The sequence below is a fragment of the Nicotiana tomentosiformis genome, chromosome 8, assembly GCF_000390325.3.
Source record: "Nicotiana tomentosiformis chromosome 8, ASM39032v3, whole genome shotgun sequence".
NCBI classification, from domain to species: Eukaryota; Viridiplantae; Streptophyta; class Magnoliopsida; order Solanales; family Solanaceae; genus Nicotiana; species Nicotiana tomentosiformis.
In genome coordinates, this window is record NC_090819.1 from 72,727,283 (window position 1) to 72,753,996 (window position 26,714).

The following is a 26,714-nucleotide window of genomic DNA, read 5'->3' on the forward strand; positions in this document are numbered from 1 at the left end:
ATAAATACAACTATAATAGACTAATCTAATTAATGAAATCAAGATTTTAATAAGAATTCCGAAATCCGTCATAAAAAGTCGACCCGGACTCACGTATCAGAATCGGGTAAAAGTCACAAAATCCGAAAGCCCATTCACTCACGAGTCTAACCATATCAAATTTACTAAAATCCGACACCAAATGATCCTTCAAATCCACAATTCAAACTTTCCAAATCCCTAGCCTCAAACTCCCAAATTTCACCTTAAATACACACTAACTAGGTGAAAAAATAAATGGGGAAGCAAGATTATTAATCAAAAATAAGCACAAGGGATTTACCTCAAGAAATGCCTCGAAAATGCTCTCAAATATCGCCCTAAACCGAGTTTGCAAAGTCCAAAATGACAAAAATCACGACGCCCTTCAGTTTTAAACACTGCCCAGGCATTTCTGCATCTGCGGAGCCTGAGCTCGCACCTGCGCACCCGCTGGTACAAAAAATGTAGGCGCACCTGTGAAAACGACTAGCCTTGGCTGCCTCCGCTTCTGCGACCACTTGTCTGCATCTGCGCTATCGCAAGTGCGGAGAAACCATTGCACCTGCAACCTCTGCTGATATCTATCCCTTCTGCACCTGCGCTCAACCTACCGCACATGCGGCCTCACACCTGCAGCTAATACCCTCTCAGGTGTGATCATACCAGCAAAAGACCAAACTTCAAAAATTTCTTAACTTCCATTCCAAGTCCGTTAACCACCCGAAACTCACCCGAGGCCCCCGGGACCTCAACCAAATATACCAACCAATCCTAAAATACCATACGAACTTAGTCGAGCCCTCAAACTACATCAAACAAGGCTAAAATCACAAATCATCCTCCGATTCAAACTTAAAGAACTTGAAACTTTCAAATTCGACAACCGATGCCAAAACCAACCAAATCACGTCTGATTGATCCCAAATTTTGCACACAAGTTATATTCAACATTACGGACCTACTCCAACTTCCGGAATCAAAATCCGACCCCGATATCAAAAAGTCCACTACTAGTCAAAATCTCAAAAAAAAATTGACTTTTCGCCATTTCAAGCCTAAATAAGCTACAGACCTCCAAAACACAATCCGCATACGCCCCTAAACCCAAAATTACCTAACGAAGCTAACTAAACCGACGAAATTCTATTCCGGAGTCGTCTTCACACAGTTCCGACTACGGTCCAAATCCTAAGGCTTAAGCTCCCGTTTTAGGGACTAAGTGTCCCGGAACACTCCAAAAACAAAAACGAAGCCTCCCGACAAGTCACAATAGCAGAAATAGATGCGGGGGAAACATTAAATAAGGGATCAGGATTATTATTTTCAAAACGACCGGGCGGATCATTACAAAAGGGGTAAAAGTTGTTACATATCATCTTATAAAAAAAGGCCTAAATCATAGAATTTAATTGAAGCCGAAGAATGTAGTCGACGTGTCTTGAATGCCTCTTTCAAGTTTGTGCGACTTTTTGTTTTTCCATATTCCTTTCAGTGTTGGTAAAAGGTTCGACATATGAGAAGTCTCCTTCCTCGAAATACCTCCAACTACCACGAGAGATGCTTTGATGAGCTTCATACAAAAAAGTTTGAGTATGTGCCTTTGATGAATGAGCGATTTCCCTTCAACGATCTACTTGCATAAAATTCTTCACAGTAGATGAATCTTGGTGCATCATGGATCTACTTACTCTGGTTGGGGGCACACGCTCCGCATACTTACCAAGCTACAAAAAAGAGAGGATACTTTAATGTGTCTCGCAAGACGCAAGCCATAAGGAGGAGGCACTTCATGTACTTCTTTGCGAGAAATGCTCCACGAGTTCTTTCGTCAAGTCGTGAGAAGAACGCTCCATGAACTTCTTTTCTAAGGTACAAAAAGAGGATGTTTAACGTCAAATCTTGAAGGTTGAGGCACTTCATATAACTCGCCGCCACAAGCTTGAAGGATAGGATGCTCCATGGATTTCTTCGTCAAGTTGCAAGAAGAGGTTGTTCTATGCTAAAGCTTGAAGCGTATGCGCTCCATTGACTTCTTCTCCAAATTGCAAGAGGATGTGGTTCCATGCCAAATCCTGAAGGTTCTAACACTCTATGTACTTCTGCCAAGCTGCGAGACGAGGTGGTTCCAAGAGGTTGAAAGATGGAATGTTTCATGTGCTTAGCAATTGCTCACAAAAGCTGCAGAAATAGTACTCAAGTGCCTCGCCAAGCCTCAATGAGGGGACGCTTCATGTACTTCTTTGCCAAATCTGGGACAGAGAACACTCCATCAACGTCTGCGCCAGACCTCAAGAATATGAGGCTTAAGGTGCTTCTTTAGGCAAATGCAAGGGGAGGATGCTCCGTGGATTCGTCATCAAAGTTGAAGAAAGTTGTGCACACACATGCTCGCCGAGGTTGGAAAGGGCTACTCTAAGTGTCCAAGCCGTAAGGATGAGATATACATGTATTTGCTCTAACAACGCTGCAAACAAAGGGAATGCCTCTCCGCCAAGCTACTAGAAAAGTATACACTGAGCGGTTCTTCGCCAATCATGTTGACATCACATGCTTCTTCTTGGTCTTGTATTGAGACCGCTTGCATGCGCTCCTTCATAAACCTACAAAAAAAAAAAAAAGGAATGCAATACAAAGGATCGATGAATGGGATGGTCCATGCACCTCTTTGCCTACAAAAAGTGAGTGGTGATCGTCCACTTCTTCGCTTGACCTGGGATGGAGAACTTGTCATGCATGTACGTCTTTTCCAAACTACAAGAAGAGGTGAACCTCCTCTCTAAGGCAGAGACAGTGGGCGAATTGTAATCATGAAGAGGGAAGATGAACACCCAATTGATTTCTCACCAAATATCGATCGGAAAGCTGGATGCCTCAAATTATTTTCCTCCAAATCCTTGATCTGGAAGGTGGATATGCCAAATTTTTGTTCGCCAAAGCCACAATGATGAGGATGTTCCATGGACTTTCTCACCAAAGGCTGCAAAGAGAGATCCTTCATGTACTTTTGTCGCCAAAGTCACAAGGATGGGGACGCCCAAATCTTTCTCTTGCCGAAGCTGCAAAACAAAGAGGATATGCTGCCCAAGTCACATTGTGCAGATTGTAGTGTCGACTTCAAATAATTGTCTGGATCGTTCCAAAGTGTGCTGAGCTTCCATATTTGGAGTGAATGTAGGTATTGAAACCTAGTTCTTACAGGAACAAGCGGATTGCGATTCTGACACTCCTATCTCGATATATGAATTTTTCGACGAGAGCACGCAAAGCTGAATAAACCGGCATGTCGAAACTTGTTTCTTGAATTCTGATAAATATCTGGGAAGATCTAGGGATAATCTGATTGTGATCCTCATACATATCGTAGCTCTGAAAGTCTAGCTTCCGTCGAACTAAATCGCTCGTGATTTCGACGTCCCTACACCAAGACATGAATTTTTCGGTGAAGACGCGCAAAGCTGGAAATCGAGCACGACAGAATCTTAAGTGAATATTTAAGAATTTACCTGAGACAGTACAGAGCGAATTTTGCTTCAAAACTTTGATATATTGCAGAACTTCGTGTCCAGTTTTCGGAAAATCTAACGGCTCGCAATTTCGACGCTCCTACACCTACAATGAGATATGAATTGTTTTCCACAGACGTGCAAAGCTGACGGTCCCGGACAGCTTCTGCAACAAAGAAGAAAATCATCAGATTGAAACATTATTTTGCAACCATAGCAATTAAATTACACACTCCCCTTTATGAGGCTATGGCTAGCAGTCTTAGGAAGTGCATATTCCTCTTGTACAATCATTGAAGTTTATGGTTTACAAAAAGAATAAGAAAAGGAAGCCATTGCAAACGTAGGAAAGAAAGAGGCCAAAAGTGATAAGTAATCTTCCCAAGCCAAAACTCTTGCCCACGGAAAAAGAGAATTGCAGGAAGCATTGATGAAGAATTCTAGGGGAACACTTTTATTTATAGCTTTTTCAAGGTGGTTGTGTTTTCTTGACCTACAAGAATTTTCCTTTCAAGGAAAGAGTAATTCCTTGTTGATCAGGATTTGGGAAGCCTTACAAAGTAACAAAAATAAATATGAGGCAATTATGAGTCGGGAAAGGGAAGTGTTCTTGGTTCAAAAAGTGCAGGAGAATTCCAACCAAATTTGCTAGTCTTTACTTGGTCCTACATAAAATGGGTTTGACTTAATAAATTTAAGTTCATCCCTTTGTTTTTATAATTTATTTTGGACTAAAATTACTTGTGCGACATGCCGAGTTATTTTAGGAGTTTGGTAATACTACTGCTTAGTTTCACATTTATGGTTAATTCGCATAGCATGTAAGCAGTCAAGATGCAATGTGGTTATCATGATATAATTTACCGACGTAGATGTCGCAACTAAATTCTTCCCTGAAATGGAGAACAAAATAAGATGGTTCACTTTGGTACATCTTTGGTTAAGTGATTCATAAAAGGACATTGTTTTCCTTAGTGCTTCAAGTATTCTCTTTGACTTCGACAAGCCTACAACCGGACAAGCCTTAAAGCAGGGTTATTTGTAGACAATTAAAATTTTACTAAATTTAAATCTATAAGAAATTTGGATTTTATCATAAATTAAATATATACTAGTCAAAATAAATATTATGGGCTAGTATGATCGGGTCAATTATTTAAATCCAATTAAATTAATTTAAATAAAGGTCCAATATTCTATTGGGCTAGCCCATAGTTGGTCTTCTATCAAATGGGTCAGCCCATGAGCTTCAAGCCCAATGACCCACTAGGGCTTTCTTGGAGACTACTCCATCCTACACCTATATAAAGGGGTCAAATGAGAAGGCTAGAGGACAAGCAACTAAGCCGAAGTAAAGACTAAAGAAGCTCTTAAGAATAGCATCAAGGTCTCCATCCATATCTGCAATCATCGTCTGTGGTCAAATTCCAAAGGCGAATTCAAATCATAAGCGGGCGGCTTCAAATCTTCCGTTCGTGATAACCCAACAACAAATCTTGGTTCGTGACGAGCTTCAAGTTGTTCGTGACGCACAGCAAATTTGAAATCCGTCAAGTTCAAGATCAAACTCTCAAGCTCTTGAACCATCATTCGTGAGGAGAAGAATCAGAGGACCACATCTCTTTAGATTCGAGATATTCTAAAGATTGTAACCCTATCACTTGAAATTGAATATAATATTTGTCGCTATATTTTTTGTCTTGATTATTATTTTTCAGGAACGAAATTTAGTTGTTACAGAAAGATCTAGAAAATATATTTTTTAAATGATTAAATATGTTAAAACATGCTTACTTTTTTAAAATGACTAATAGCTTTTGGAAATGACAATTCTAATTATATATAGTATTCACACTTCATCTCTAACTCTAGTCACTTTATCGTCAGTCATACTCAACTTTTCATTAAAAGATTATCAGATTTTTATGAAAGGGAATCCTTATAAGAAAAAGTCGTGCAACTAATGTGGTGGATCCGTCTGAAATGAGAAAAATACTCTTTTGAAAAATGATATCAAATTAAGACATTCGAAAAGGAATTAGTGAGGTAGAGAGTAGAAATTTCATCTACTCTATATATGCTTTGTACTCGTCGTTTTGCTAACAAAGGATCAAAAGTTAAAAAATCAAATAAATAAAGAGATTTTTTTATTTCTACACAATTTTTGAAATTTATTTACCAAAATTATCCTAATTTTGTATATTACCCGCTCTAAACAAGGATTGCTTACAATTTATATGCAATCAATTATTAATGCCTTAAATTAGGGGATTCAGTTACATCATTTTTCTATTTTCTCTCCTCTCCTCTTTCCATATTCTCTGCCGCGTCTCTCCGTATACAATCTATTATTAATGCCATAAATTAGGGGATTCAATTATACCTTATTGTACCACATATACTTCTTTTCTCGCTTGATTTGCTAAAGAAGGAAAACCCAAGAATGAGGTTGTTGCCATGGTTTTCCGGCGATGCTTACCAATGCATCAAAGGCAGTGTCCATATCTGAGGACGCTCATCATCCGCAAGACGCACACATGATTGTATAAGTTGTGTATTTCTAATGCAATATATATCAGCATCTATCTCAAAACTTTCATGAAGAATGGATCTTGGATTCAACTTTGCAATATAATCAGGATGACTCGTATCAACTCGAGAAGAAGAACGCCATAAGTTCAAACACAATTACTTTCTCAATGAAAGAGTGATCTGCAAAATACGAATAAAAGTGGTCATTTCACTCTAATGGGAATGCCACTATGGTTTGTTTGAATTAGGGGAACAGGAGGGAGGCGGCAGAGGAACAAGGAGAACCGAAAGCAATATTAGAGACATTCACGATAGACATGCATCACCTTAATCACACAAGTTAAATGTCGGAATATTCAAATTTAATACAAATTTGATATATCTGTAATAATATACATACTAAAAATAAATTTCATACGACTAATTATATATTATACAACTTATCTACAACTTTCATATATTATTATTACCCAATTAAATACAACTACAACATCATACAACTTAAATACAATTTTCATACAATTTTTATACAATGTCTTTTGTATATGATTTGTATATATTTTGTAAGTGGTTTGTTCTTCTTCCTCTCTGAAATTCCAATCAAAACTTTCTCTTTTAATACAATTTTGATACATAACAATAAGTTTATGTAAAAAGATAGTATTTATAACTTAAATACAAATTTCATACAAAGATTCATACATTATACAACTATTTTCCAACTTTCATACAACATTCAAATAATATATATATATATATATATATATATATATATAACTTAAATACAATTTTAATACAATTTCGTAAGTATATTGTATGTCATGTCTTCTTCTTCTTCTTCTTCTACGAGTTTCAATCTGAAATTCAGCCAAAATCAAAGTCTAATCTTCACCAAACACCATCAAAATTGAGATATAAACTCCAAAGAATACTCCCAATTATTTACAATAATACCCAATCCAAACAAATAATAATTTTTAAAAATCCAAATTCGAATTCAAAGATTCGAAGCTTTTTAATGGCTGTCAATGGTGGAGAATCAAACACCTTCAAAATTTATTGATTGACAATTTCAATTCAAACACCGATTGTGCAACATGAACGGAAATTGTTAAAGTAAAACTCTATAGTAAAACGATTGAAATCCATTAATGAATTCCATTAAAACTCTATACAATATGAAAGGATAAAACACTAAGAACATCAAAAGAAGAAAAATTGGAGAAAGAACAGAGAGTGACCGGGGGGGGGGGGGTGTATAAAGTAAGATGAAAATAATTGATATTCCTTATTCAATTCCTTATGTAAAGAGATACTCATTTAAAACTAATTTATATGTAATCCATCGGAAACAAAAAGAGTAACTGATTGTATATATAAGTAGTTACATTACATGGAAGTGTTAAAACGGATAATAAATAGTTAGTATGTTTGATAGAAAATGTGACATAAAAAAGTAAGCATAACTTTTTACATTGTTAAAGTCTTTTGGAAAAAATCATGCAGTTTTAACCTAAAGCAGGCAATATCATATAAAATATTCGAAAAAGGTTCTGAAATATCCTTTTACTATTAGAAATTATTTAAAATTATCTCTCTTTATACTTTTGGCTAAAAAAGTACATACGATCTTAGTATTGAAACGCATATACCCCTAACTTGATGGACCAGACACGTGACACCTATCCAAAGCTATTGGTCCATCTGGTCTTAAATTAGACCAGCCCTGCCCCATTACCCGCTGCCCCACCCATCAAATTTGACACACTCACTCTACTCTTCTTATATTATTGGCTCAGAGTAGCTGATTTTATACCTAAGCAGTTACATCGAAGTGTTAAAATGAAAAATAAATAATTAGTGTGTTTGATAGAAATATGTTACATAAAAAAGTAGGCATAATTTTTTACTATGTCAAGTCTTTTGGAAATATCATGCTGGTTTACGGCAATATCACATAAAATATTTGGTCAAACAGTACTTATAAACTATCGAAAATAGGAGTAACATTTTAAGATGACCAACTATTGCTCATGACTAATTTTGGCTCATAAACAGCTCGCCATTTTGGTGTTTACCAAATACATAAAAAATATATAAAAAAGAAAAGTGCTGTCAAACATTCTTCTCCCCCCTGTTTTCCACTATTGTTCTTCCTTTTGGCGTTAAATTTGTGCAGAAACAGTAGCAGCAGTAACCGACACTTTTCTCCTATGTCCCATAGTCCTTTTATCTATTTCTTGCCAACCCCACTTTCTCTTTTCTTATTGGTTGTTGCTCTTCTGTTATGTTTGTTCCTTTTCCGAACTTTTACCTGTAGCAAAAAAGAAGATAGATTCTCTTCCTAGCTCCAAGAAAAGGGCCAAAGTCCATGTAATGTAAAACACCTTTCTTTTGCCTTTTTTGAGTACCCTTTTGCTTGTATTTTAGTGGGTCTGCCTCAAGATTTTGAATACATACTTGTGGGAAGAACTTGGAAGGACCTAAATGGAGGCTATAAAGAAACAAGCTACTAAATTGAGGGAGCAAGTGGCTAAGCAACAGCAGGTTTTGTTTTATTTTGTTTTTAAATGATTTTTAGTAGGAGAAGTGGTAAGTTATCAAAGGGTTTTTTTAATTTTTGGGTCGTAGAGAAAAGTTTTAATTTTTGTAGTTAAGGTTTAATCAAGTTGCTGAAGTTGTTCCTCTTTAAATGGATAAAGATTCCATTTTTATTACCATTATTGCATCTTATTCTGAGTTACTGTATTGCTTGATTATTTTGTTTGTGTAATTTATTTTTGGACTTTGGGCAGCGTTTTAGTTTTCCTATAAACAGGCAATAGCATAGTAGTATATGTTTAAGAATTAGAAAGAAAAGAATGGAGCCTAACTACCTAAGTAGCTCAGTGAGGATAGTATAAGGATGACGAGTCTAAGAACCGTTTGTGTGATCCATGTAGCAAGGCAATAACATTCTTGTGCTATCAATGAAATAACAAGCTACTCGAACTAGACAGTAGTGAAATTAAGCCGGTGATTTTCCAGTCAAGGGAGGGACATACAGCCTAGTGGCGCCATCTCCAACTATATGGATGGGGTGTTTGAGTCAACAAGAGAGAGAAGTAGGAATGGGCCACTGTTACTCTCCTTGCTAGGGGCTTTTGGGGGATGGAGGTTTACCCTATAATAGATAAAGGGTGATTCTCCCGGGAAACTTTCGAGTTATGCTTTTGGCCAAACATGTTGAAGTATCATTAATTGCATGGTCTCTATTAAATGCTATGAGTAAAATTAGTTATCTTTGGAGCAAGTAAGTAGAGGGGGCGGGGGAATGAGGAGGGAACTTGTTTGATTTACTTCCATTTGGCAAAGTAATTATTTTTCTCCTCCTGTTGCTTGGTACCCTTAGTTCCCTTTTATTTCCTACCCGAAAAGCCTTATTTAGGTACTTAACAGGGAGGTGTAAGCCCCGAAAGCCTCTGGTATGTTGGTAGGGCAAGAGGCCCTTAGGCCCAAAAAAAAAAGGGATTGAAGCCTAAGTTGCTCGGACTCGGGTGCGGGTATCCGATACGGGGACGGATCCAAGTATCAGATTCGGCAAAATCTAAATTTTAAGATTCGGGGGTGCGGATCCGGATATGGATACGGGTGCGGGGATTCGGCTAATAAAAAATAGAGCTATAAAAACATTGTAAATTTTGGGAGATATTCTATGAAAAACTTACATTTTCATTCTCCAACATGGACATTATTCTTTCATTCTCCTAAATCTGTTTTATTTTTTGATTTCTCAAAATCAAAAATCTCAACTTTTCTCCCAAATTTGTTGATGGATTCCGGTCAAAGTTTCCGAAGTCAGTTGACCGAATCCGGGACATATCCCGCTCCCGCTCCCGTCCCCGTATCGGGACGGGGACGGCACCAAAATCGAAGAGTCCGCGCAACGTAGATTGAAGCCCCTCGATTTCGATAATAATTTCATGTTTGCTGTTTTAAGTTGGAATTTGTGACCTTGATTATATACTAAAAGAAAATATGTATGTAATAATACAAGAAGCAGTTTTTATTGAACTAAGGTTTAGCAATGAAGTAGAAAGAACCCTACGCAAAATGGGTTTATTACATGTAGGTAGTATTACTAGAATATCTTTTGCTTGTTACTGTTAGCGATCTATCTTTCTTGGCTTATCTATGAATCTGAGCCAAGGTTATTGCATAAGTAGCTGGACCCAAATTCTCAACTCAAGTTCAATATTAAACAAGTAAAGTCCAGACTTGTGAGATCATATGCTTGGGTCAGACCAGAATGGTAGTTCTTTACAACATAGTTCAATGAAGATAGCTTATGTAGGTTCTTATCATCTGTTATGAAAGAACTCATATTCTGCTTTTTATTAGGCTATTTTGAGACAATTGGGGCACTTGGGCCATGAATCTGTGATGGTTGACGAAGCAGAGCTAGAGATTCATCAGCGGCTTCAAGACTTATATATGTCTACAAGGGCTGCAAAGGTAACACCAATACAATTTTGTTAATGGTTTTTTGTCTATTAATAAAGTCCTCAAACTCAAAGAGGTGAAATAGGGTCCCAATAGAGATGTAAAAAGCAGGTCCGGTGATGCGTATTCTTAATCCTAAATGGAATGCAGGTGGGGATCCATACGTAAACATAGTATCTATTTAGATAGGCCCGAATGACCCCTTCTCATAATGAGGATGCGTATAACCCTATTTCGGCTTGGTCGGTATTGAATGAACTTATACTCATGGAATCGACTCAATTATCAGCTTTTAAGTTCATAACCCTAACCCCTTCCCATTTTGGGTGGAATAGATTTACTGATCCTTTGATTCCTGTTAAAAAAATTCTATTAAAGATAGTCCTCTTGGTAGCAGCATATGGATCACAAAACTAACTTGCTGCGTTTGTGCTTAACAGCATTTCCAGAGGGATATTGTTCGGGGTGTAGAAGGATATTTATCAACGAGTAAAAAACAAATGGAGATAGGTCTGTGGACCTCCATCCATATCTTATGTTGCTTCTGTTATTTAGCATGTTATATGGAAGTCTCAACTTTCAGCTTGATCTTGCAGCTAGAAAGTTGTCCGAGAATTGTTGTAAATATGGGAGTGAGAATCAAAATGGTCCGTCTACCTTGCCAAGGATTGCCGTGGAATTTGGTACTTCACATGCTGCAATGGAAGATCAAAGGGAAATTATGCTTGGAGTTTTTGGACAACAGGTTAGATCTATGCTTGTTTAGCTTTACAGTCATATCCGCTCCAAATGATTTCCCTCAAAAAGGTTATTATTGTTGTGTAGATTGAAGGTCATTTTTCAGTCTTTTCCCACCATTTTTACTATGTTGCCCCATTTTCTTGCAATGGGAGTTGTGATGTGCTGCAGAGGGAATCAGAAGCTTGCTTAATTTATGAAAGATGTTGCCTACCTGTTGTTGTGGGAGACAATATGCTTTCTGATGTTAAGATATATACAATAATGATGGATAGGTTAGAAGGAAGAATCTCTAGAGACCATCTAGACAGCATAAAACAAACACAGACATGCATAAGGTCCAAAATAATGCACTTCTCACTCTTTGTGCAATGCAAAAAGATTAATGTATCAGTAAGAACCGAGGTCTAATCCATTATCAAAAAACAAAAACAAAAAAAGAACCAAGGTCTAATCATTTTTTTAAAACTTGAATGTATTATGTGCCTGGCAGAATATGATAATTCAAGCGCAAAGCTATCTGTTTCTGATGTCTAAACAAAAAAACAAGAACAAATAGTCAGGTATCCTCGACATATCATATGATGCATTAAAGTAGGTCAAGCACACAATTTTTTCTTATAGGAGAGCATTTTATCTGGGGGTCTTATGGTTAGATTTGGAGAGATCTACTCTACTCCTGAGAGGTTAAAACTTGCAGATGCTTTTAGCAATTCATTTCATATAGTGAACTAAAGTGATCTTTATTGATGAGTCATACACCTCTAATGACAAGATACCTGAAGTATGAATCTCTACTGCTTTTAACCCAAGATGTGATGTAGGTGAAACTGTAAAATGGTATAACATGATGAACCTTTCTCCAGTATTAATATGTATTGTGCATTCTAGTATTTCTTTCTCGATGAGTCTTAGATGTGGCATAATGACATTTGGTTGTTGTGGCCATTTCTTGGTTCAAGAACGCATAGTGTGTGAACATTTTTCCTTTTAGCTGTAGGTTTGTGAGCCGTTAAGAGCATTAATACACGGTGCTCCTTTAGAAGATGCTCGCCATTTGACTCACCGTTATGACAGAATGCGCCAGGAGTTTGAAGCCCAGGTATCTTTCAACCTTCCTTTTTTTGTTTTTTCGGGTGGGTTGATGGGTTGGGCTGGTGTAAAAGCTTGTTTATTTAAAAAAAGAGAGTAAGGAAACAGAGGGATCTGTCCCATATATCACCAAGGAATGTACCCCTACAATCAGCCGATCTTTACACCCTTTTCAATGAGGTAGTAATCAATTCATGCAAGAATTCTGGTAGTTCTAAGTGGCTTCCCCTGCTCTTTTTAGGCTGCCGAAGTGATAAGACGCCAATCAAAGTTTAGAGATGCTTCTACTGAAAGTTTGGCAAAGCTTAAAAATGCAGAAACAAGATTGTCGGAGCTCAAATCTTCGGTGTTGGTTCTTGGCAAAGAAGCAACTGATGCCATGTTATCTGTTGAGGAGGACCAGCAGCAGATTACTTTCCAAAAGCTTCTTACCATGGTATTGCTGGTTTCTCTTTCTTCATTCAATTCGTGTATGTTCTGACATCACAATGTGTATTGGGTAACCTTAACTGCTTAGTAAAATGACCTTAAATTGATAAATTTATGTTTGGGAATTTTATTTGCTAACTTCGGTCATTTGAAATGAAAGAACACAATGACATATATATGAAACTCAAATATCTGGGATACCTAGTCATAATCAAATTTTCCCTTCAATTCTGAATGTGTTAATAAAATGAATCCTATCGGTTGTAATGACCTTTTCATGATTTCCACTTGACTGATCTTCAGCAATTGGAGATCCCTACGAACTTAGTTATTTTGTTTAGCTTGAGAACACTTATATCGTTGCTTTCTACTTTTCTTCCCTATTAATATATTAATGTTCTTGTCTGCATTATTTTTTCTCTGCACGGATCACTTCCAGTTGAAATCTGTATCTCTTTATCTAAAAATGATTTTAGCTTGCAGGTCGATGCTGAAAGATCTTATCATCAGAATGTTGTTGCCATTTTGGAGAAGTTGCATTCTGAGGTCTGTAGATTCAAACCTTTTATTTCCTCCAAATCATGAGAATTAAACTATTCTAGCAGGATTTTTAGTTTTCTCTAAGCTGGATAGAATAGTGAACTTCTACCTTGAGACAGAATGAGATAAACAAGGTGATCACAGAAATATATAACATTTTTCTCTGGGAGTCAGATGCTTGAAGAAGAGCAACTAAATGGGTCATCCCCGCAATCTTCAACTTCAGAAAGAGTTTTGCATGATACAACTTCAAATGGAACTGAGCATCCAAAAGCTGAGGATAAAAGTCCTACCTATTTTATTGCAAAGGTAAGGCACTCTTTAAAGAGTTGGCATATTTACTTCTATAGAATACTCCTTTGTCCTCTCAAAATAAGGGTGGCAAGTGGGCCGGTCCTATGCGGGCCGGTCCTAAACGGTCCTGGGCTTCGCGGGCTTATTGCTGGAACCGGCTCGGGACCGGGACCACGAACTAACGGTCCCGGGTTAAGTGGGCCGGTCCCGGCCTAAACGGGTCCAAACGGGCCTAAGCGGGCACAACAGATATTTTCTATTTTTTTATTTTATTTTATAGAAGTTAGAGAAAAAAAATGGTAATAAAGATATATAAGCTATATTCGATTTATATACTATATATACATCTTAAAATATATATATACTATATTATATATACATAGTATATAAGCCATATTCGATAGTATACATCTTAAAATATACTATATATACATCTTAAGATATACTATATATACATAGTATACTAGATATACTAGATATATATATATATGTGTGTGTGTGTGTGTGTGTGTGTGTGTATATCGAATTTAGCTTATATATCTTAAGTTGTATATATAGTATATTATATACTATACTGAACTATACTATACTATACTATATATACATCTTTAAGATATATAAGCTATATTCGATTTATATACTATATATTCAAATCAATGCGTTATATTTTTATTATAGCATTAAAAATCATGGCAATATCTTTCATGGAAAAAATGAAATAATGATGGGGTATTTATAGTTGAAAATATGAAAAAAGTGTAATTATAAAAAGTTTGGGATTAAAACAAAGTTGGGGGGGTTAAATGGCTATTTTATAAATAGCCAACGGCTATTTTTGACAGCCCAACGGCTATTTTTTTTTATTTTAAAAATAGCCGTTGGGACCGTTTGGCCCGCTAAGGGACCGGGCTGGTCCCGGGCCCTGGCGGGCTAAACGGTCCCGGGCCTGACGGGCCCAAATCATAGGACCGGCACACGAGACCGGACCAGGCCCGCTAAAACCGGGCCAAACGGTCCTGGTCCGTTTAGCCCGTTTGGCCCGCGGTCCCGGGCCTGGACCGGCCCACTTGCCACCCTTATCTCAAAATCTCAATATTCTTTGATCTCCTTGATTCTTTGGCGGTAGGTTATACACTCTTTTGATGCCCAAGCAGATGGTGAGCTAAGTCTAGAGGCTGGCGATTATGTGGTAGTCCGGCAGGTAAATATCTTCATTTCTAATTAAGCACATTACACTGCCTATATGACTGCTGCTTGATATAACTATCATGTCTTATTTTTTGTTCTTTGGATGCTTAAGTTGACATTTTCTGGAGTACCTTGACGGCATTTAACATCAGTTTCAGAACTTTCCATTTGGTTCCAAGTCTTGCATACTTATTGCTCCACGATATGTTCATAAGCCTAAGAGCTTTTCTAACTATGGGGGTAGATATTAAACCTTTCATTTTTTTGCAAGAACAAGTGATGCCGAAACTGTAGTAAGGTATTGTCATCTCTCCATTATCAGTCAAAATCCAAAACTACAGGACACTGGCCTCTTGCGTTGTCGATGCCCCTTTCAGTTATCCAGTTCTAACAGTAGTAATTGTAGGAACTAACAATATGACTCATCAAATCCTTCTAAATGTTAGGACAAAGTCCGTATTTAGATCGAATATGGTGGTAGACTGCTGTTGGTTGTGGACATATTATTATATAGTAGGTTAACAATCGCCCTTCCTTAGTGTAAAATAGCCAACAGCAAGTGAGGGGCTTAGACATTTTCCCTTCTGAAGTTGCCGCCTTTAACTTTTGAATATGCTGAACCAAATAAACCTTCTGAGATCCCCCTGCTATATGACTGAAGATTGGTGTGGATAAGCTAAAAAAGTGCTGGTTATAAAAGGTGACACTAGGTAAAGTTATTTCCGAGCCGAGGGTCTATGGGAAGCGGTCTCTCTACCTTACACAAGGCAGTGGTAAGGTTTGCGTACGCTCCACCTTCCCCAGATCCCACTTGTGGGATTATACTAGGTATGTTGTTGTTGTTGTCGGTAAAATTATTTCCATCTTCCGAAGCCTGGGTGGGTAGAATTACAATTGCCTTTGCGCTGGTGGGAGATAGCAGGCGTCAAGCGGACAAGTCAAGGTGCTAGTTATATGACCCCAAGGATCATAAATGAAATCGACTGTGATTGACTAATTGATGGGACATGCCAGAATTAGAATACGAGTGTCAGCAGCAAGAGCTGGTTTATTGGCGCCATATGTTGTTGGTCTAAGTTGCTCGGACTTGGGTGCATGTGTCCGATACGGGTGCGGATCTAGAAGTTGGATCCTTTATCATCTAAATTTTAAGATTTTGGGGTACGGATCCAGGTACGGATACGGGTGCGGGGTTTTTGCTAAAAATAATGCAAATATATAAAAATAGAATTATAAAAATATGTCTACATTATGAAACACCATGTGAAAAACTTACAATGTATTCCGAGAAGGAGAAAATATTGATCAAGAGGAGAATACGAGAAGAAAATAAAAGGAAAAGGACTGACATCGAAATTATTATATACAAGGTATTCCGTTTTCTTCAATTTCACCCTAGCTTTTGTTTTGATTTCAGAAGTCATTGTGTTTGTTCCGAATTCTCCGTCGATTTGGTCAAAGTACCCAAAAATTGGTTGACCAAATCCGGTACACCCACACCCATGCCGTGTCGACACGGGTGTGACACCGAAAATGAAGAGTCCCTGCAACTTAGTTGTTGGTTAGGTGTCTCAAATTGGTTGCAACAATACATTTATTTCGTGAAGCCATGTCCCGCAGTCTGAGGAGAAGGGAAGCTACATTTTACGTCTGAGGACTTCAACACTTGGAAATGTGGTTCTGTAGGCTGCACATTGGATCATAACTATTACAATATGTCCTCTTATCCTTTACATATTCCGTTGCTCATGACTTGAGACATTGTAACTGTGTTGTTTCATTGCTTTGTTCTGTTGATAATTGTTACTTTTTAGCGAGCAAAATATGTTAAATTGCCGATATAATTACAATAGGTAACTCCAAATGGATGGTCCGAGGGAGAATGCAAGGGTAAATCCGGATGGTTCCCCTCGGCTTATGCTGTAAAGTCAGACAAAGTACCAGCAAACAAAATGGTGGAAAAGGATACCACGCCATGAAACGCTAATCTACCTTTATATCAAGCTCTACTTTTGTAAATTTCCACTTGTATAGGTGTTTAAGGAGTTTTACTATTTTTTTTCTCCTGATCTAAATGCATCAAACATATAATCAAGTTTTTTATTTGCTGCTGTCCCAAGATCAGTCAATTTTTATACAAGAAAATGCATTGTTTACACTTGTAATTAATAAATATTATGACTAATTTTAGATTTTTAATTCCATCTTGTCCTTGGTCCACCCCACAAGCAATTCTCACTCTTCGGGCAAAAGGAAATTACTATTTTGACAAGAAATGAACTATGTTTATTGAAGTATGTGTGTTAATATCCGAGGACTTGGTATTTCCCAACGCCAAAAATTGGATTGCCTTTACCCAGTAATAACGTTTATACCTTAAATTACTTACCTTTTTTTTTTTTTTTTGTCTTTACTAGTCTTTTACGTTTATCAATAATGTGTTTAGAATATTCATGTAATTATTTATCTGTTAATAGAAAGGTATTATTAAAATTGGTGAAAGAATTTTTTATTCATCACCAGACAAAAGGGAATACAACAAACAAGAGAAAAACACTATAGAGATTCCATTTGCAACTTGCTTACCATTACTCTAATTATATAAATCCTTTATCCATTTTCTATCATCAACTTTCTTCTCTTCGAGTCGAGCAATGATTCAACCGATATTTACACTCTTCCTTCACATGATTGCATAAACTTTGTGGTCGTGGAACTGTGCTATGCCATAGAGCTTCCATATACCATAAATCAGTGCTGCGATGATAGCTAGCACAAAGCCCTTTCTTAGGCGCCCTTTTGCTGTTCTAGTTGCTCTTTTCCATAGCCATTCCAGCTCCATGTCTTGCACCCCTATCTATGCATGTTTTAGAGAACTGGCATTCAAAAAACAAATGAGAGAGTTTCTGTGGCTGTCTACATATCACACACTGGCTGTCTTAGCTAACCTGTCTTTTGTTTGTAATCTTCCATGCATAGTTAGCCAGCAAATAAAGCTATATTTAGATATGTTTTTGGTTATTCCATACCCAACCTCGATGTTGCCGTGTTGCTTGACTTCTGAATATTTCCCATCTTTGTCTCTAATGTGGCAAATCTTTTTCCAATACCAACTCATGTTGTGCTACATACTGCCACTAAGGTTCTCCTTTTATATATAGATGGTTAACCCACTTGAGCAATATTCCAAACATACTTGCCAATGGCTGCATCATTCCAGCTCACACAATAAAGGCACTCTAGTGGTGTCCACCTTCCTATCCCAGAGGTAATTTCTGCATATAGTAGAAAGAGAGAAGCCCAATACACGTGTGTGTGCATGAGTACTAAATTTATCAGTTGCACTCTGCCAGCATAGGATAATGTTCTCGATCCCCATCCTCTAACTTTAGTAATCACTTTATCCGCCATTTCACAATCCACAGCTGAAATCTTTCGGGACTCCAAGGTATCTGAATGAGAGCTTGTACGAATATTTGTAATAATAATTAATACGGGATATATATGCAATGCACCAATAAATTGTCGAAATACTATCAGTATAACAGTTGAATTAAATAAGAAAATGATTTATAAAAGATAAAATCATAATAAATTTTAAATACAACAAAAATAATATTCACAGTCATGTAAGAAAAATAATTGCACGTGATACATATAGCATAACAGTGTTGAGAAGGAATTTCACAATTGTTTGAATATTTGTAAGAGTAACAAAGTACACGGTAATTACATAAATCATTATTCTCATCTTTTAACATAGCAGTGTTGTGAAAATTTTAATAATGTTTTGAACAATTGTTGGAGTAATAAATACACGATGGTCACATGAATCATTATTGCCATTTGTTTCCTCGAAGTATAAGAATTTAGCAAATATTAACCAATATTATTTTCTCCATTTACATATGCAATTATTTTCCACACCTAGTATATCCGACACATTAGAATCACCTACCAATAAAAATATAAAATTTTTAAAAAGATAAAAATTAATCGTAACTGTATATACCAGGAAGCATAATAATTGGGTTGAGCTCACACCTTTTTACTTAAAAATATTACCAAAAATTACGAAGAAGTATTTTGTTTGAATAATTTTGAAATTCATTCCACGTCGTTTGAATCAAAATAATTTTAAATTTATTAGATAAATCTTAATTATTTAAATATATACTATCAAGAACTATTAAGAATAATATGAACACGAATAATGGATAAATTTAATCTATTACTCTAGTGATCTAAAATTAACATACGTATTCCTTAACAAATCAGTAGGTTAAACAATACAAATATTTATTTTATAAAAAATAAATATTTATTTTCTAGAATAAGGTAAATATGAAAAAGATAGGTAGTTTGTAAAAAACTTAAATTCATAAACGCAATATTCCCAAAATGATATACAAGATAAAATCAATACCTTACATTATGTAAGCATTCTATTTGTTTGAAAAGTTTCAGTTGAATTTCACATTCAATATGAACATCTTAATGTATTTTTGAGCCAATCCAATCTTTGTTTTAATTTTTTTTGTGCAAATTATTTTTAACCAATCATAACACATAATACATTGATAATAATATTTCACAGTATTTTGATTTTCATTTGAATATAAATCTTGAATTTAGAGATAACTAATGGCACAGAGCATCTAATTGTGAAAATAAATCAATCAAAAAAAAATTATTGTTAAACTTCGATGTGTAGGAGACTTGGACGAACTCGCTCTAAAAACCTAACATGCATTGGTTTGATTTGAGAAATTTGTAAAGAAATTAATTATTCATAATAAAAAAAATAAAAATAAATGAAAGAGCACAATTCCATCTGTCTTATTAGAACCACTTTATTATCATGTAAAAGAAAGATATTCATATAACCCCCCCCCCCCCCCCAGGTATTTTTTTCCTTTAAAATTAGATTGCATGTTTAGAAATTACCATTTAGTTATTTTATTATTTAAAATTTTAAAAACAACTCAATTTGTTTGAATTATGTAGTAATCCTAATATTAAGGAACATAAAAAAATAGGAAAAATGGCCAAATATACCCCTCTACTTTGATATATTGTTCACATTTATCCTTCGTTATACTATTGGGTCAAATCTACCCTCACCGTTAGCAACGTTTTCAAATTTACCCTCTAACATAACGGAAAGCCCCAAATCCCAAATTCCTTCTATTTACTACATTTCCCCCCTCACAAATCACTTATCTCCTACGTGTGCTCTACCAGGGAAGAAAATATCCTCGACAAGTTGATTTCTTGTTCCACTTGACTATATAGAGCAGGAAGACTTTCCAAATTCACCACCTCTAGGCATGAGAACACTAGTAAATATTTCTTTGAAAGGATGTTCTGAAGCTGAACATAAATTTAAACAGATCATTTAATTTAGGATTTCTCAGACAATACTAAAAAATTATATGTCATAAATTTCATGCAAAAGTGCTTGCGCCAGCAAAATTTACATCAAAAGACATGCCAAGTTCAAATTCGAAAGGGAATGCATTTACATGGATACCTACGGCCTTGTTATGCCAGTAGTCCATAAAAAATAGTAAATATTAGTAACAACTTCATAAGCGAATGTATTTTAACCACCTGAAGAATTAAATAAATCTCTTTCAAATTATCTACGGTATTTCACTCATCCCCATTCCGTTGGAGACACCCATAAACTGTGAATTATGCCTTTCATTTATGGTTTGAACATAACCAAAGACAAGGGAGAAAATTATGTTGTAACTCCACATTTTCATTTCTAATATCGACCTTTTTTCTTCTCTGGTGGATCACACGAAGGAAATGATTGATTAGTGAGGAAGAATTACAGTAAATAGAAGGGATTTGGGGCTTTCCGTTAGATTAGAGGGTAAATTTGAAAATTTTGCTAACAGTGAAGGTAAATTTGACTCCATAGTATAACGAAGGGTAAATATGAATAATATATCAAAATAGAGGGGTATATTTATCCCTTTATATCACAAAAGATATCTAACTTAATTTATATTTAACTTTATATGAATTAATATCAATTAAGACTTTAAAGGGTATAAGGAACTTTCCACTTCGTTTAGAATAATATAAATGTTTGTAGAATTTAGTATTGAATTTCCTTTTATATTAGATTCGTAAAGATTTAAAATTCAAAAATTAATTAACTTTTTTAATCCCTTCTCCAAATATAATTCAACATTCCCACGCTTCAAAGTTGCGGGAAAGGTAAGTATATAGACTCCTAGAGTTATTTGACTTTCAAGACGAATTTGTTGAGTTTACCTTTTTGTACATTGTATTGAAAAGATAATTTAATTTTTAAGGATATTTTTGTCAACCAACATTATATTCATGCTTTTATAATAATATAGATATAGATTAAAGTAATAGATTATAGGTTAAAAGTATTCTAAATCAAAAAAAGTAGGAGAAAAAGTACGAAAAACAACCTTGATGAGTCCTTGAATATGCATGGAAGGGAGGTTCTTTTCTAAATTAAAAACGATAGTGACTTTTTTGAAAAGAAAAAGATGGGCTTATATTTTAGGAATTTGTAAAAGACAACAATCCAAATAAGGAAAAAAATTATATTTATATAAATAAATATTAAATTCGTAAATATTATGACCTTTTACCTAGTTCAAATATAAAAAAATATCTAATAGTCAAAATTTTAGTTATTAATGTGAAAGTCCTAAGTATTCGAAAATTACTAAATGACACATTTTATTCAATGTTAAATTTAGTTTTAAACGGTAAAAAATATAAACAATATTTTACTTAAGGCATTCGTGCTTTTACGTGTGATTTCGCATGTATCCCATTTTAATGAAATAAATATTTAAAAGATTATATAAATATAATAAAGAGTTATGATTAATAGTTCAAATAATATATAATTTATATAAGATAAAATTTAATTGATTTTAAATTTTTAAGTATTAGTGCTTTCTATATACTTCAAATAAAGATAGAGTTGATAAGCAAAATTTTATATGTATTGGCATTTTGTTCTTTTATAATACTCCCCCGGCCCACTTTAATTGATTTGTTGGCTTGTGGTTCATAATATTTAATTTTTTCATATATCAAGAAGGCATTAATTTATTTTTTTCAAAGTTGCCCTTGGAGTAAAGAGTCTTCAAGTATCTATTATATTTTTAATGAACAAATTAAGGTTAATATGATCAATTTTATTGTTAATTAATGCTAAAATATGGATTCCTTCATGTATAAAAACAGTCAAAAAATTAATTAAAATAGACCTGGAGGGAGTAGTAATATATATAAATAATGTGCATTTTAGAGTCATAGACTCATAGATGCAAAAATATAAGCATGTTACTAAAAATAAACTAATATATAATTTGAAACTCTTTTGAATGAGTGAAAATAATTCCTAATTGAGTCTATACCCGCATGTTTATGTATAGATTGAAAAGTTTTCAAGGTGTATAATATCAGGACATCTATAAGTGTCACGATCCAAATCGATGGATCGCGACGGGCACCCGGTGCCTTACTCAACCGAGTATCAACGTAACGTATCTGTCATATCGTACTATCTTTCTTATCGTACTATCATAGGTAAATGGGCCAGAAAGGCTGTCATGAGATTACTGGAATAAAGCATGAGGGAATACTGTAATGACCCAACCTGTCATTTTGACTTTTAGAACCTCGTTTTCCTAAACAAAACTTCCCGTATGTGCTTTTATAAAATTTATGACTTGAGGGGATGGTTGGTTCGGGATTTGGAAGTATTCGGGTTGAAATCGGAACACTTGGTTCCTTAAGTTGGCCTTAAAATGCTAAGTTTGACTTCGGACAACATTTTGAGAAAACGATCCCAGAATAGAATTTTGATGATTCCAACAGTTCCGTATGGTGATTTTAGACTTAGGAGCGTGTTCGAAATTTTATTTGGAAGTCCGTAATTGAACTAGGCTTGAAATGGCGAAAGTCGAATTTTTAAAAGTTTGACGGGGGGGGGGATGACTTTTTGATATCGGGATCAAAATCCGATTCTGAAAATTCGAATAGGTCCGTCGTGTCATTTATGACTTGTGTGCAAAATGTGAGGTCAATCGGACGTGATTTGATAGGTTTCAAAGTCGTTTGTAGAAATTGGAAATTTCAAAGTTCATTAGGCTTTAATTGGGGGTAATTCATAATTTTAGCGTTGTTTGAGGTGATTTGAGGGTTCGACTAGGTTCGTATGATATTTTAGGACTTGTTGGTATATTTGGTTGAGGTCCCGAGGGGCTTGGAAGTATTTCGGATGGTATTCAAAGTATTTTCCTTCATTTTGGCACTGCTGGTAGCTGCTGATTTTCGGTATTTTAAACCTTCTTCGTGATCGCGAAGATTGGGACATGATCGCGTAGGCTTAGTTGAGGCAGTGTTAATTTGTTCTTCGCGATCGCGTGAGGTCAATCGCGATCGGGTAGGTTTGGCAAGCCGTGCATCGCGATCGCGTGGTATTGTTTGCAATCGCGTAAGGTTAATTGATGGCTACTGAGTTTTTGTGCTTCGCGATCGCGTGAAGAGGGATGCGATCGCGTAGCTTTAATATTTTGTGACTCGCGAACACTTGAAGAAGGTCGCGTTCGCATAGAGTAACGAGGCAGAAGCTGGGCCACACGCTTAATGCTTCGCGATCGTGTGAGAAGGCTTGCGATTGCATACGCTTGCGGAGACTGTGCTTCACGATCGCGTAGAGTTAAATCTGGGCAGTAAAAATTTATACTTCGCGATCGCGTGTGGATGTTCGCGATCGCGAAGAGTAAAAGCCCGGGCAGAGAGTTTAAGTCCCATATTTCAGTTTTAACGATTTGGAGCTCAGATTGAGGCGAGTTTTGGGAGATTTTCAGAGAAAACATCGGGGTAAGATTTGAGGGTCGAATTATTATTGGAATTTAGTCATTTTGGTATGGTTAGACTCGTGGTTGAATGGGCGTTCATATTTCGTAACTTTCACCGGATTCTGAAACGTGGTTGAGTTAATTTCAGATTTTATTAAAAATAATTTAGTATTTTCTTATGGAATTAATTCTATAATTTTTGTTAACTGTATCGAATTAATTATGACTAGATACGAGTCGACCGGAATCAGAAAATCGAGAAAAAGGCGTACTACTTGGTTAAATTGGAGCAAGTCGAGGTAAGTGACTTGTCTAACCTTGTGTGAGAGAAATTTTTCCTAGGATTGGTATTAATTATAATGTGATGAAAGTCGTGTACACGAGGTGACGAGTTTGTACATGGGCTAAATGTGAAGGATTATATTTTTAAATTGTGTAGATTACTGTTGCATATTAATTAAATTAATAAATCTTGTTATATTCTCCATCATTGATTTGATTTATATACTTTAAATTTGCTTGACCTTTTTTCTGCTAATTGTTTTACCTGTTTAGTTGGAACTTGGTTTCTTTTATTCTGTGTATTATTTGAAGGTTGATTTTCTTTAAATTAAATATTTTTGATATGAAGTATTTGACATTTTTAAATTTGGTATTAAAGCAACGTATTAAAGATTTTGAAATATTATTTTGCTGAATTATTTATTCCTCAATATTTTTGTAAGATTTTCACACTCATTGTGATGGAGCCGTGAGCTTTTTATTGTGAAAAACTATTATTGATGATTTATTTTGGCATGAGCTGTGAGCTCTTTATTGTGGAAAAATATTGTTGTTGAATTATTTTGGCAAGTTAAATTATTTGAACACTTGAGGTGTATATTGTGATATTGATACTCATGCGGTGGTATAAGGTCTGGGTATTGAAACGCATGCGGTGAGATAAGGGTGGCTTGATATGCATGGCTAGTAGGGGAACTACTAGAAGTCATGCGGTGTAATAAGGATGGCTAAAACGCGGGATGTTATTTCGAAAAAAAATGATTTCTTTAAAATAAATTGTGTAAAGGCTCACGCGGTGAGATAAGGAAATAAGATATTGTGAATTTATTTATGATTTGGGACTACAAGGCGACCTCGGGAGTTTCCTTGTTGATATTGATTTATGGCCCCAGTTGCCTTTGTTTATTTGTTGTGATTTTCTTAAAGTTAAAAGGAATTCTATTTTGATTCTGCGAGATATTATTGACATTATTTTGTGTAATTAAATGGTGACATGCTACTTGATTCATTTCCATTGCCAATTTATTTTATTATATTGTTAAACATTTTTTCATGCAATTATTATTTTCCAGTAGGACCTGACCTGACCTCGTCACTACTCTACCGAGGTTAGGCTTGGCATTTACTACGTACCGCTGTGGTGTACTCATACTACGCTTCTGCACATCTTTTTGTGCAGATCTAGGTACAACTTATCAGACCAGGCATCAGTAAACTAACTGTACGAGGAGATTTCGAGGTATATCTGCCAGCGTCCACTGACTCCGGAGTCCCTTTCTATCTTACTATGTTGTCATCCTTATTTGTTTTAGACTCTGATGTATGGAGACATAGAGAATAAATTCTCAAAAGCTTGTGAATTATTTCTACCAGGTTTTGGGAGTTGTAATTATGTAAAGTTTCAGAATTTTACTTTTATTCCGCATTGATAGGCTTACCTAGTCTTAGAGACTAGGTGCCATCATGACATCCTACAAAGAGAATTTGGGGTCGTGACAAGTTGGTATCAGAACACTAGGTTCATAGATGTTATGAGTCACAAGCAGGTTTAGTAGAGTCTTGCGGATTGGTACAGAGACGTCTGTACTTATCTTCAGGAGGCTATGGAACTGTTAGAAAAATATTCACTTCTTTGATTCCTTATCGTGCGTAATTGTTGAATTCAAAGTTCTAAACCATTATATTTCTATTCTCTCACAGATGGTGAGGACACGCACAACTGGATCCGATGATCAGACACCCGTGCCCTCTGTTGGAGCCGCAAGAGGCCAGGGTTGGGGCAGAGGCCGAGGAAGAACACATGGTGTAGCCAGAGCACCTGCACGAGCTGCTGCACCAGAGCCACCAGTAGCTCCAGTTGGAGAACAGACATCTGAGATGCCTGTTACTACTCCTGCACTTCAGGAGACCCTTGCCCAGTTATTTAGCATGTTTGGCACTCTAGCTCAGGCAGGGTTAATTCCACTTGCTCCTGCCATATCTCAGGCCGAGGGAGGAGCACAGACTCCCGCCGCCCGTACTCCAGAGCCACGGGCCCAAGTTGACCATGCATTAGAGGTTATACCAGTGCAGCCAGTTGTCCCAGTTCGGCCTGAGATTAGGACAACAGTTTCATAAGGGGAGCAGCTCAGGCTCGAGAGGTATAAAAAGTACCACCCTCCCACTTTCAGCAGTTTAGCTTCAGAATATGCTCAGGGTTTTCTGGAGGAATGTCATCGTATCCTTCGCACTATGGGTATTGTGGATTCCAGTGGGGTTTCTTTCACGGCATTCCAGTTTAGAGGAGCAGCCTACCAGTAGTGGCAAACATACGAGTTGGATAGTCCGGCTAAGGCAACATCACTCACTTGGACTCAATTTTCAGATATGTTCTTAAGGGAGTATGTTCCTCAGAGTCTTAGAGATGCATGGTGCGTAGAGTTTGAGAAGCTACGCCAGGGCTCTATGACCGTGTCAGAATATGCGGTCTGATTCAGTCATTTGTCTAGGCATGCACCAGCCTTAGTTGCTATTGTTCGAGAGCGGGTTCGCAGATTTATTGAGGGTCTCCACCCTAGTATCAGATACAGTATGGCCCGAGAGCTAGAGATGGAAATCACATACCAACAGGTGGTGTAAATTGCTAGGAGATTAGAAGGTATGCAGACTCGGGAGAGGGAAGAGAGGGAAGCTAAGAGGCCCCGAGATTCTGGCACATATAATAATTCTCGTGACCCAATTTCAACCCGTCATGGTAGAG

General features: G+C 36.2%; 1 protein-coding gene and 1 long non-coding RNA gene across 5 annotated transcripts; one reads left to right on the forward strand and one right to left on the reverse strand.

Moving 5' to 3' along the window:
* Positions 1–1,300: 1,300 nt before the first annotated feature.
* Positions 1,301–6,522, reverse strand: LOC108948658 (uncharacterized). Its single transcript, XR_001973400.3, has 4 exons — positions 5,908–6,522; positions 3,525–3,690; positions 3,207–3,436; positions 1,301–3,077 (listed from the first exon to the last, which is right to left on the reverse strand). It is a non-coding gene; the product is annotated as an uncharacterized lncRNA (long non-coding RNA).
* Positions 6,523–8,169: 1,647 nt separating this feature from the next.
* On the forward strand, positions 8,170–17,021 carry LOC104117058 (SH3 domain-containing protein 1-like). Of its 4 annotated transcripts, none has more exons than XM_070182425.1 (10): positions 8,170–8,603; positions 10,437–10,550; positions 10,979–11,048; positions 11,135–11,283; positions 12,277–12,378; positions 12,610–12,804; positions 13,281–13,343; positions 13,512–13,646; positions 14,758–14,832; positions 16,237–16,619. In XM_070182425.1, the coding sequence occupies exons 1-10, from the start codon at positions 8,544–8,546 to the stop codon at positions 16,342–16,344; spliced, it is 1,071 nt and encodes a 356-aa protein (XP_070038526.1). In that variant the 5' UTR covers positions 8,170–8,543; the 3' UTR covers positions 16,345–16,619. The 4 variants fall into 4 exon arrangements, with proteins under 4 accessions (XP_070038526.1, XP_070038525.1, XP_070038528.1 ...); XM_070182424.1 differs by lacking the exon at positions 16,237–16,619 and adding an exon at positions 16,673–17,021 and having other exon boundaries at positions 8,174–8,603; XM_070182427.1 differs by lacking the exons at positions 8,170–8,603; positions 16,237–16,619 and adding exons at positions 8,629–8,648; positions 16,673–17,021.
* The last annotated feature ends 9,693 nt before the right edge of the window (positions 17,022–26,714 follow it).

What these genes read in the sequence shown, in the direction of transcription:
- LOC104117058 (XM_070182424.1), top strand. Translation starts at nt 8,544, where the DNA reads ATGGAGGCTATAAAGAAACAAGCTACTAAATTGAGGGAGCAAGTGGCT. An exon ending in GCCAGGAGTTTGAAGCCCAG is followed by an intron (nt 12,379 to 12,609) that starts GTATCTTTCAAC and finishes TGCTCTTTTTAG; the next exon opens with GCTGCCGAAGTGATAAGACG. An exon ending in CTACCTATTTTATTGCAAAG is followed by an intron (nt 13,647 to 14,757) that starts GTAAGGCACTCT and finishes CTTTGGCGGTAG; the next exon opens with GTTATACACTCTTTTGATGC.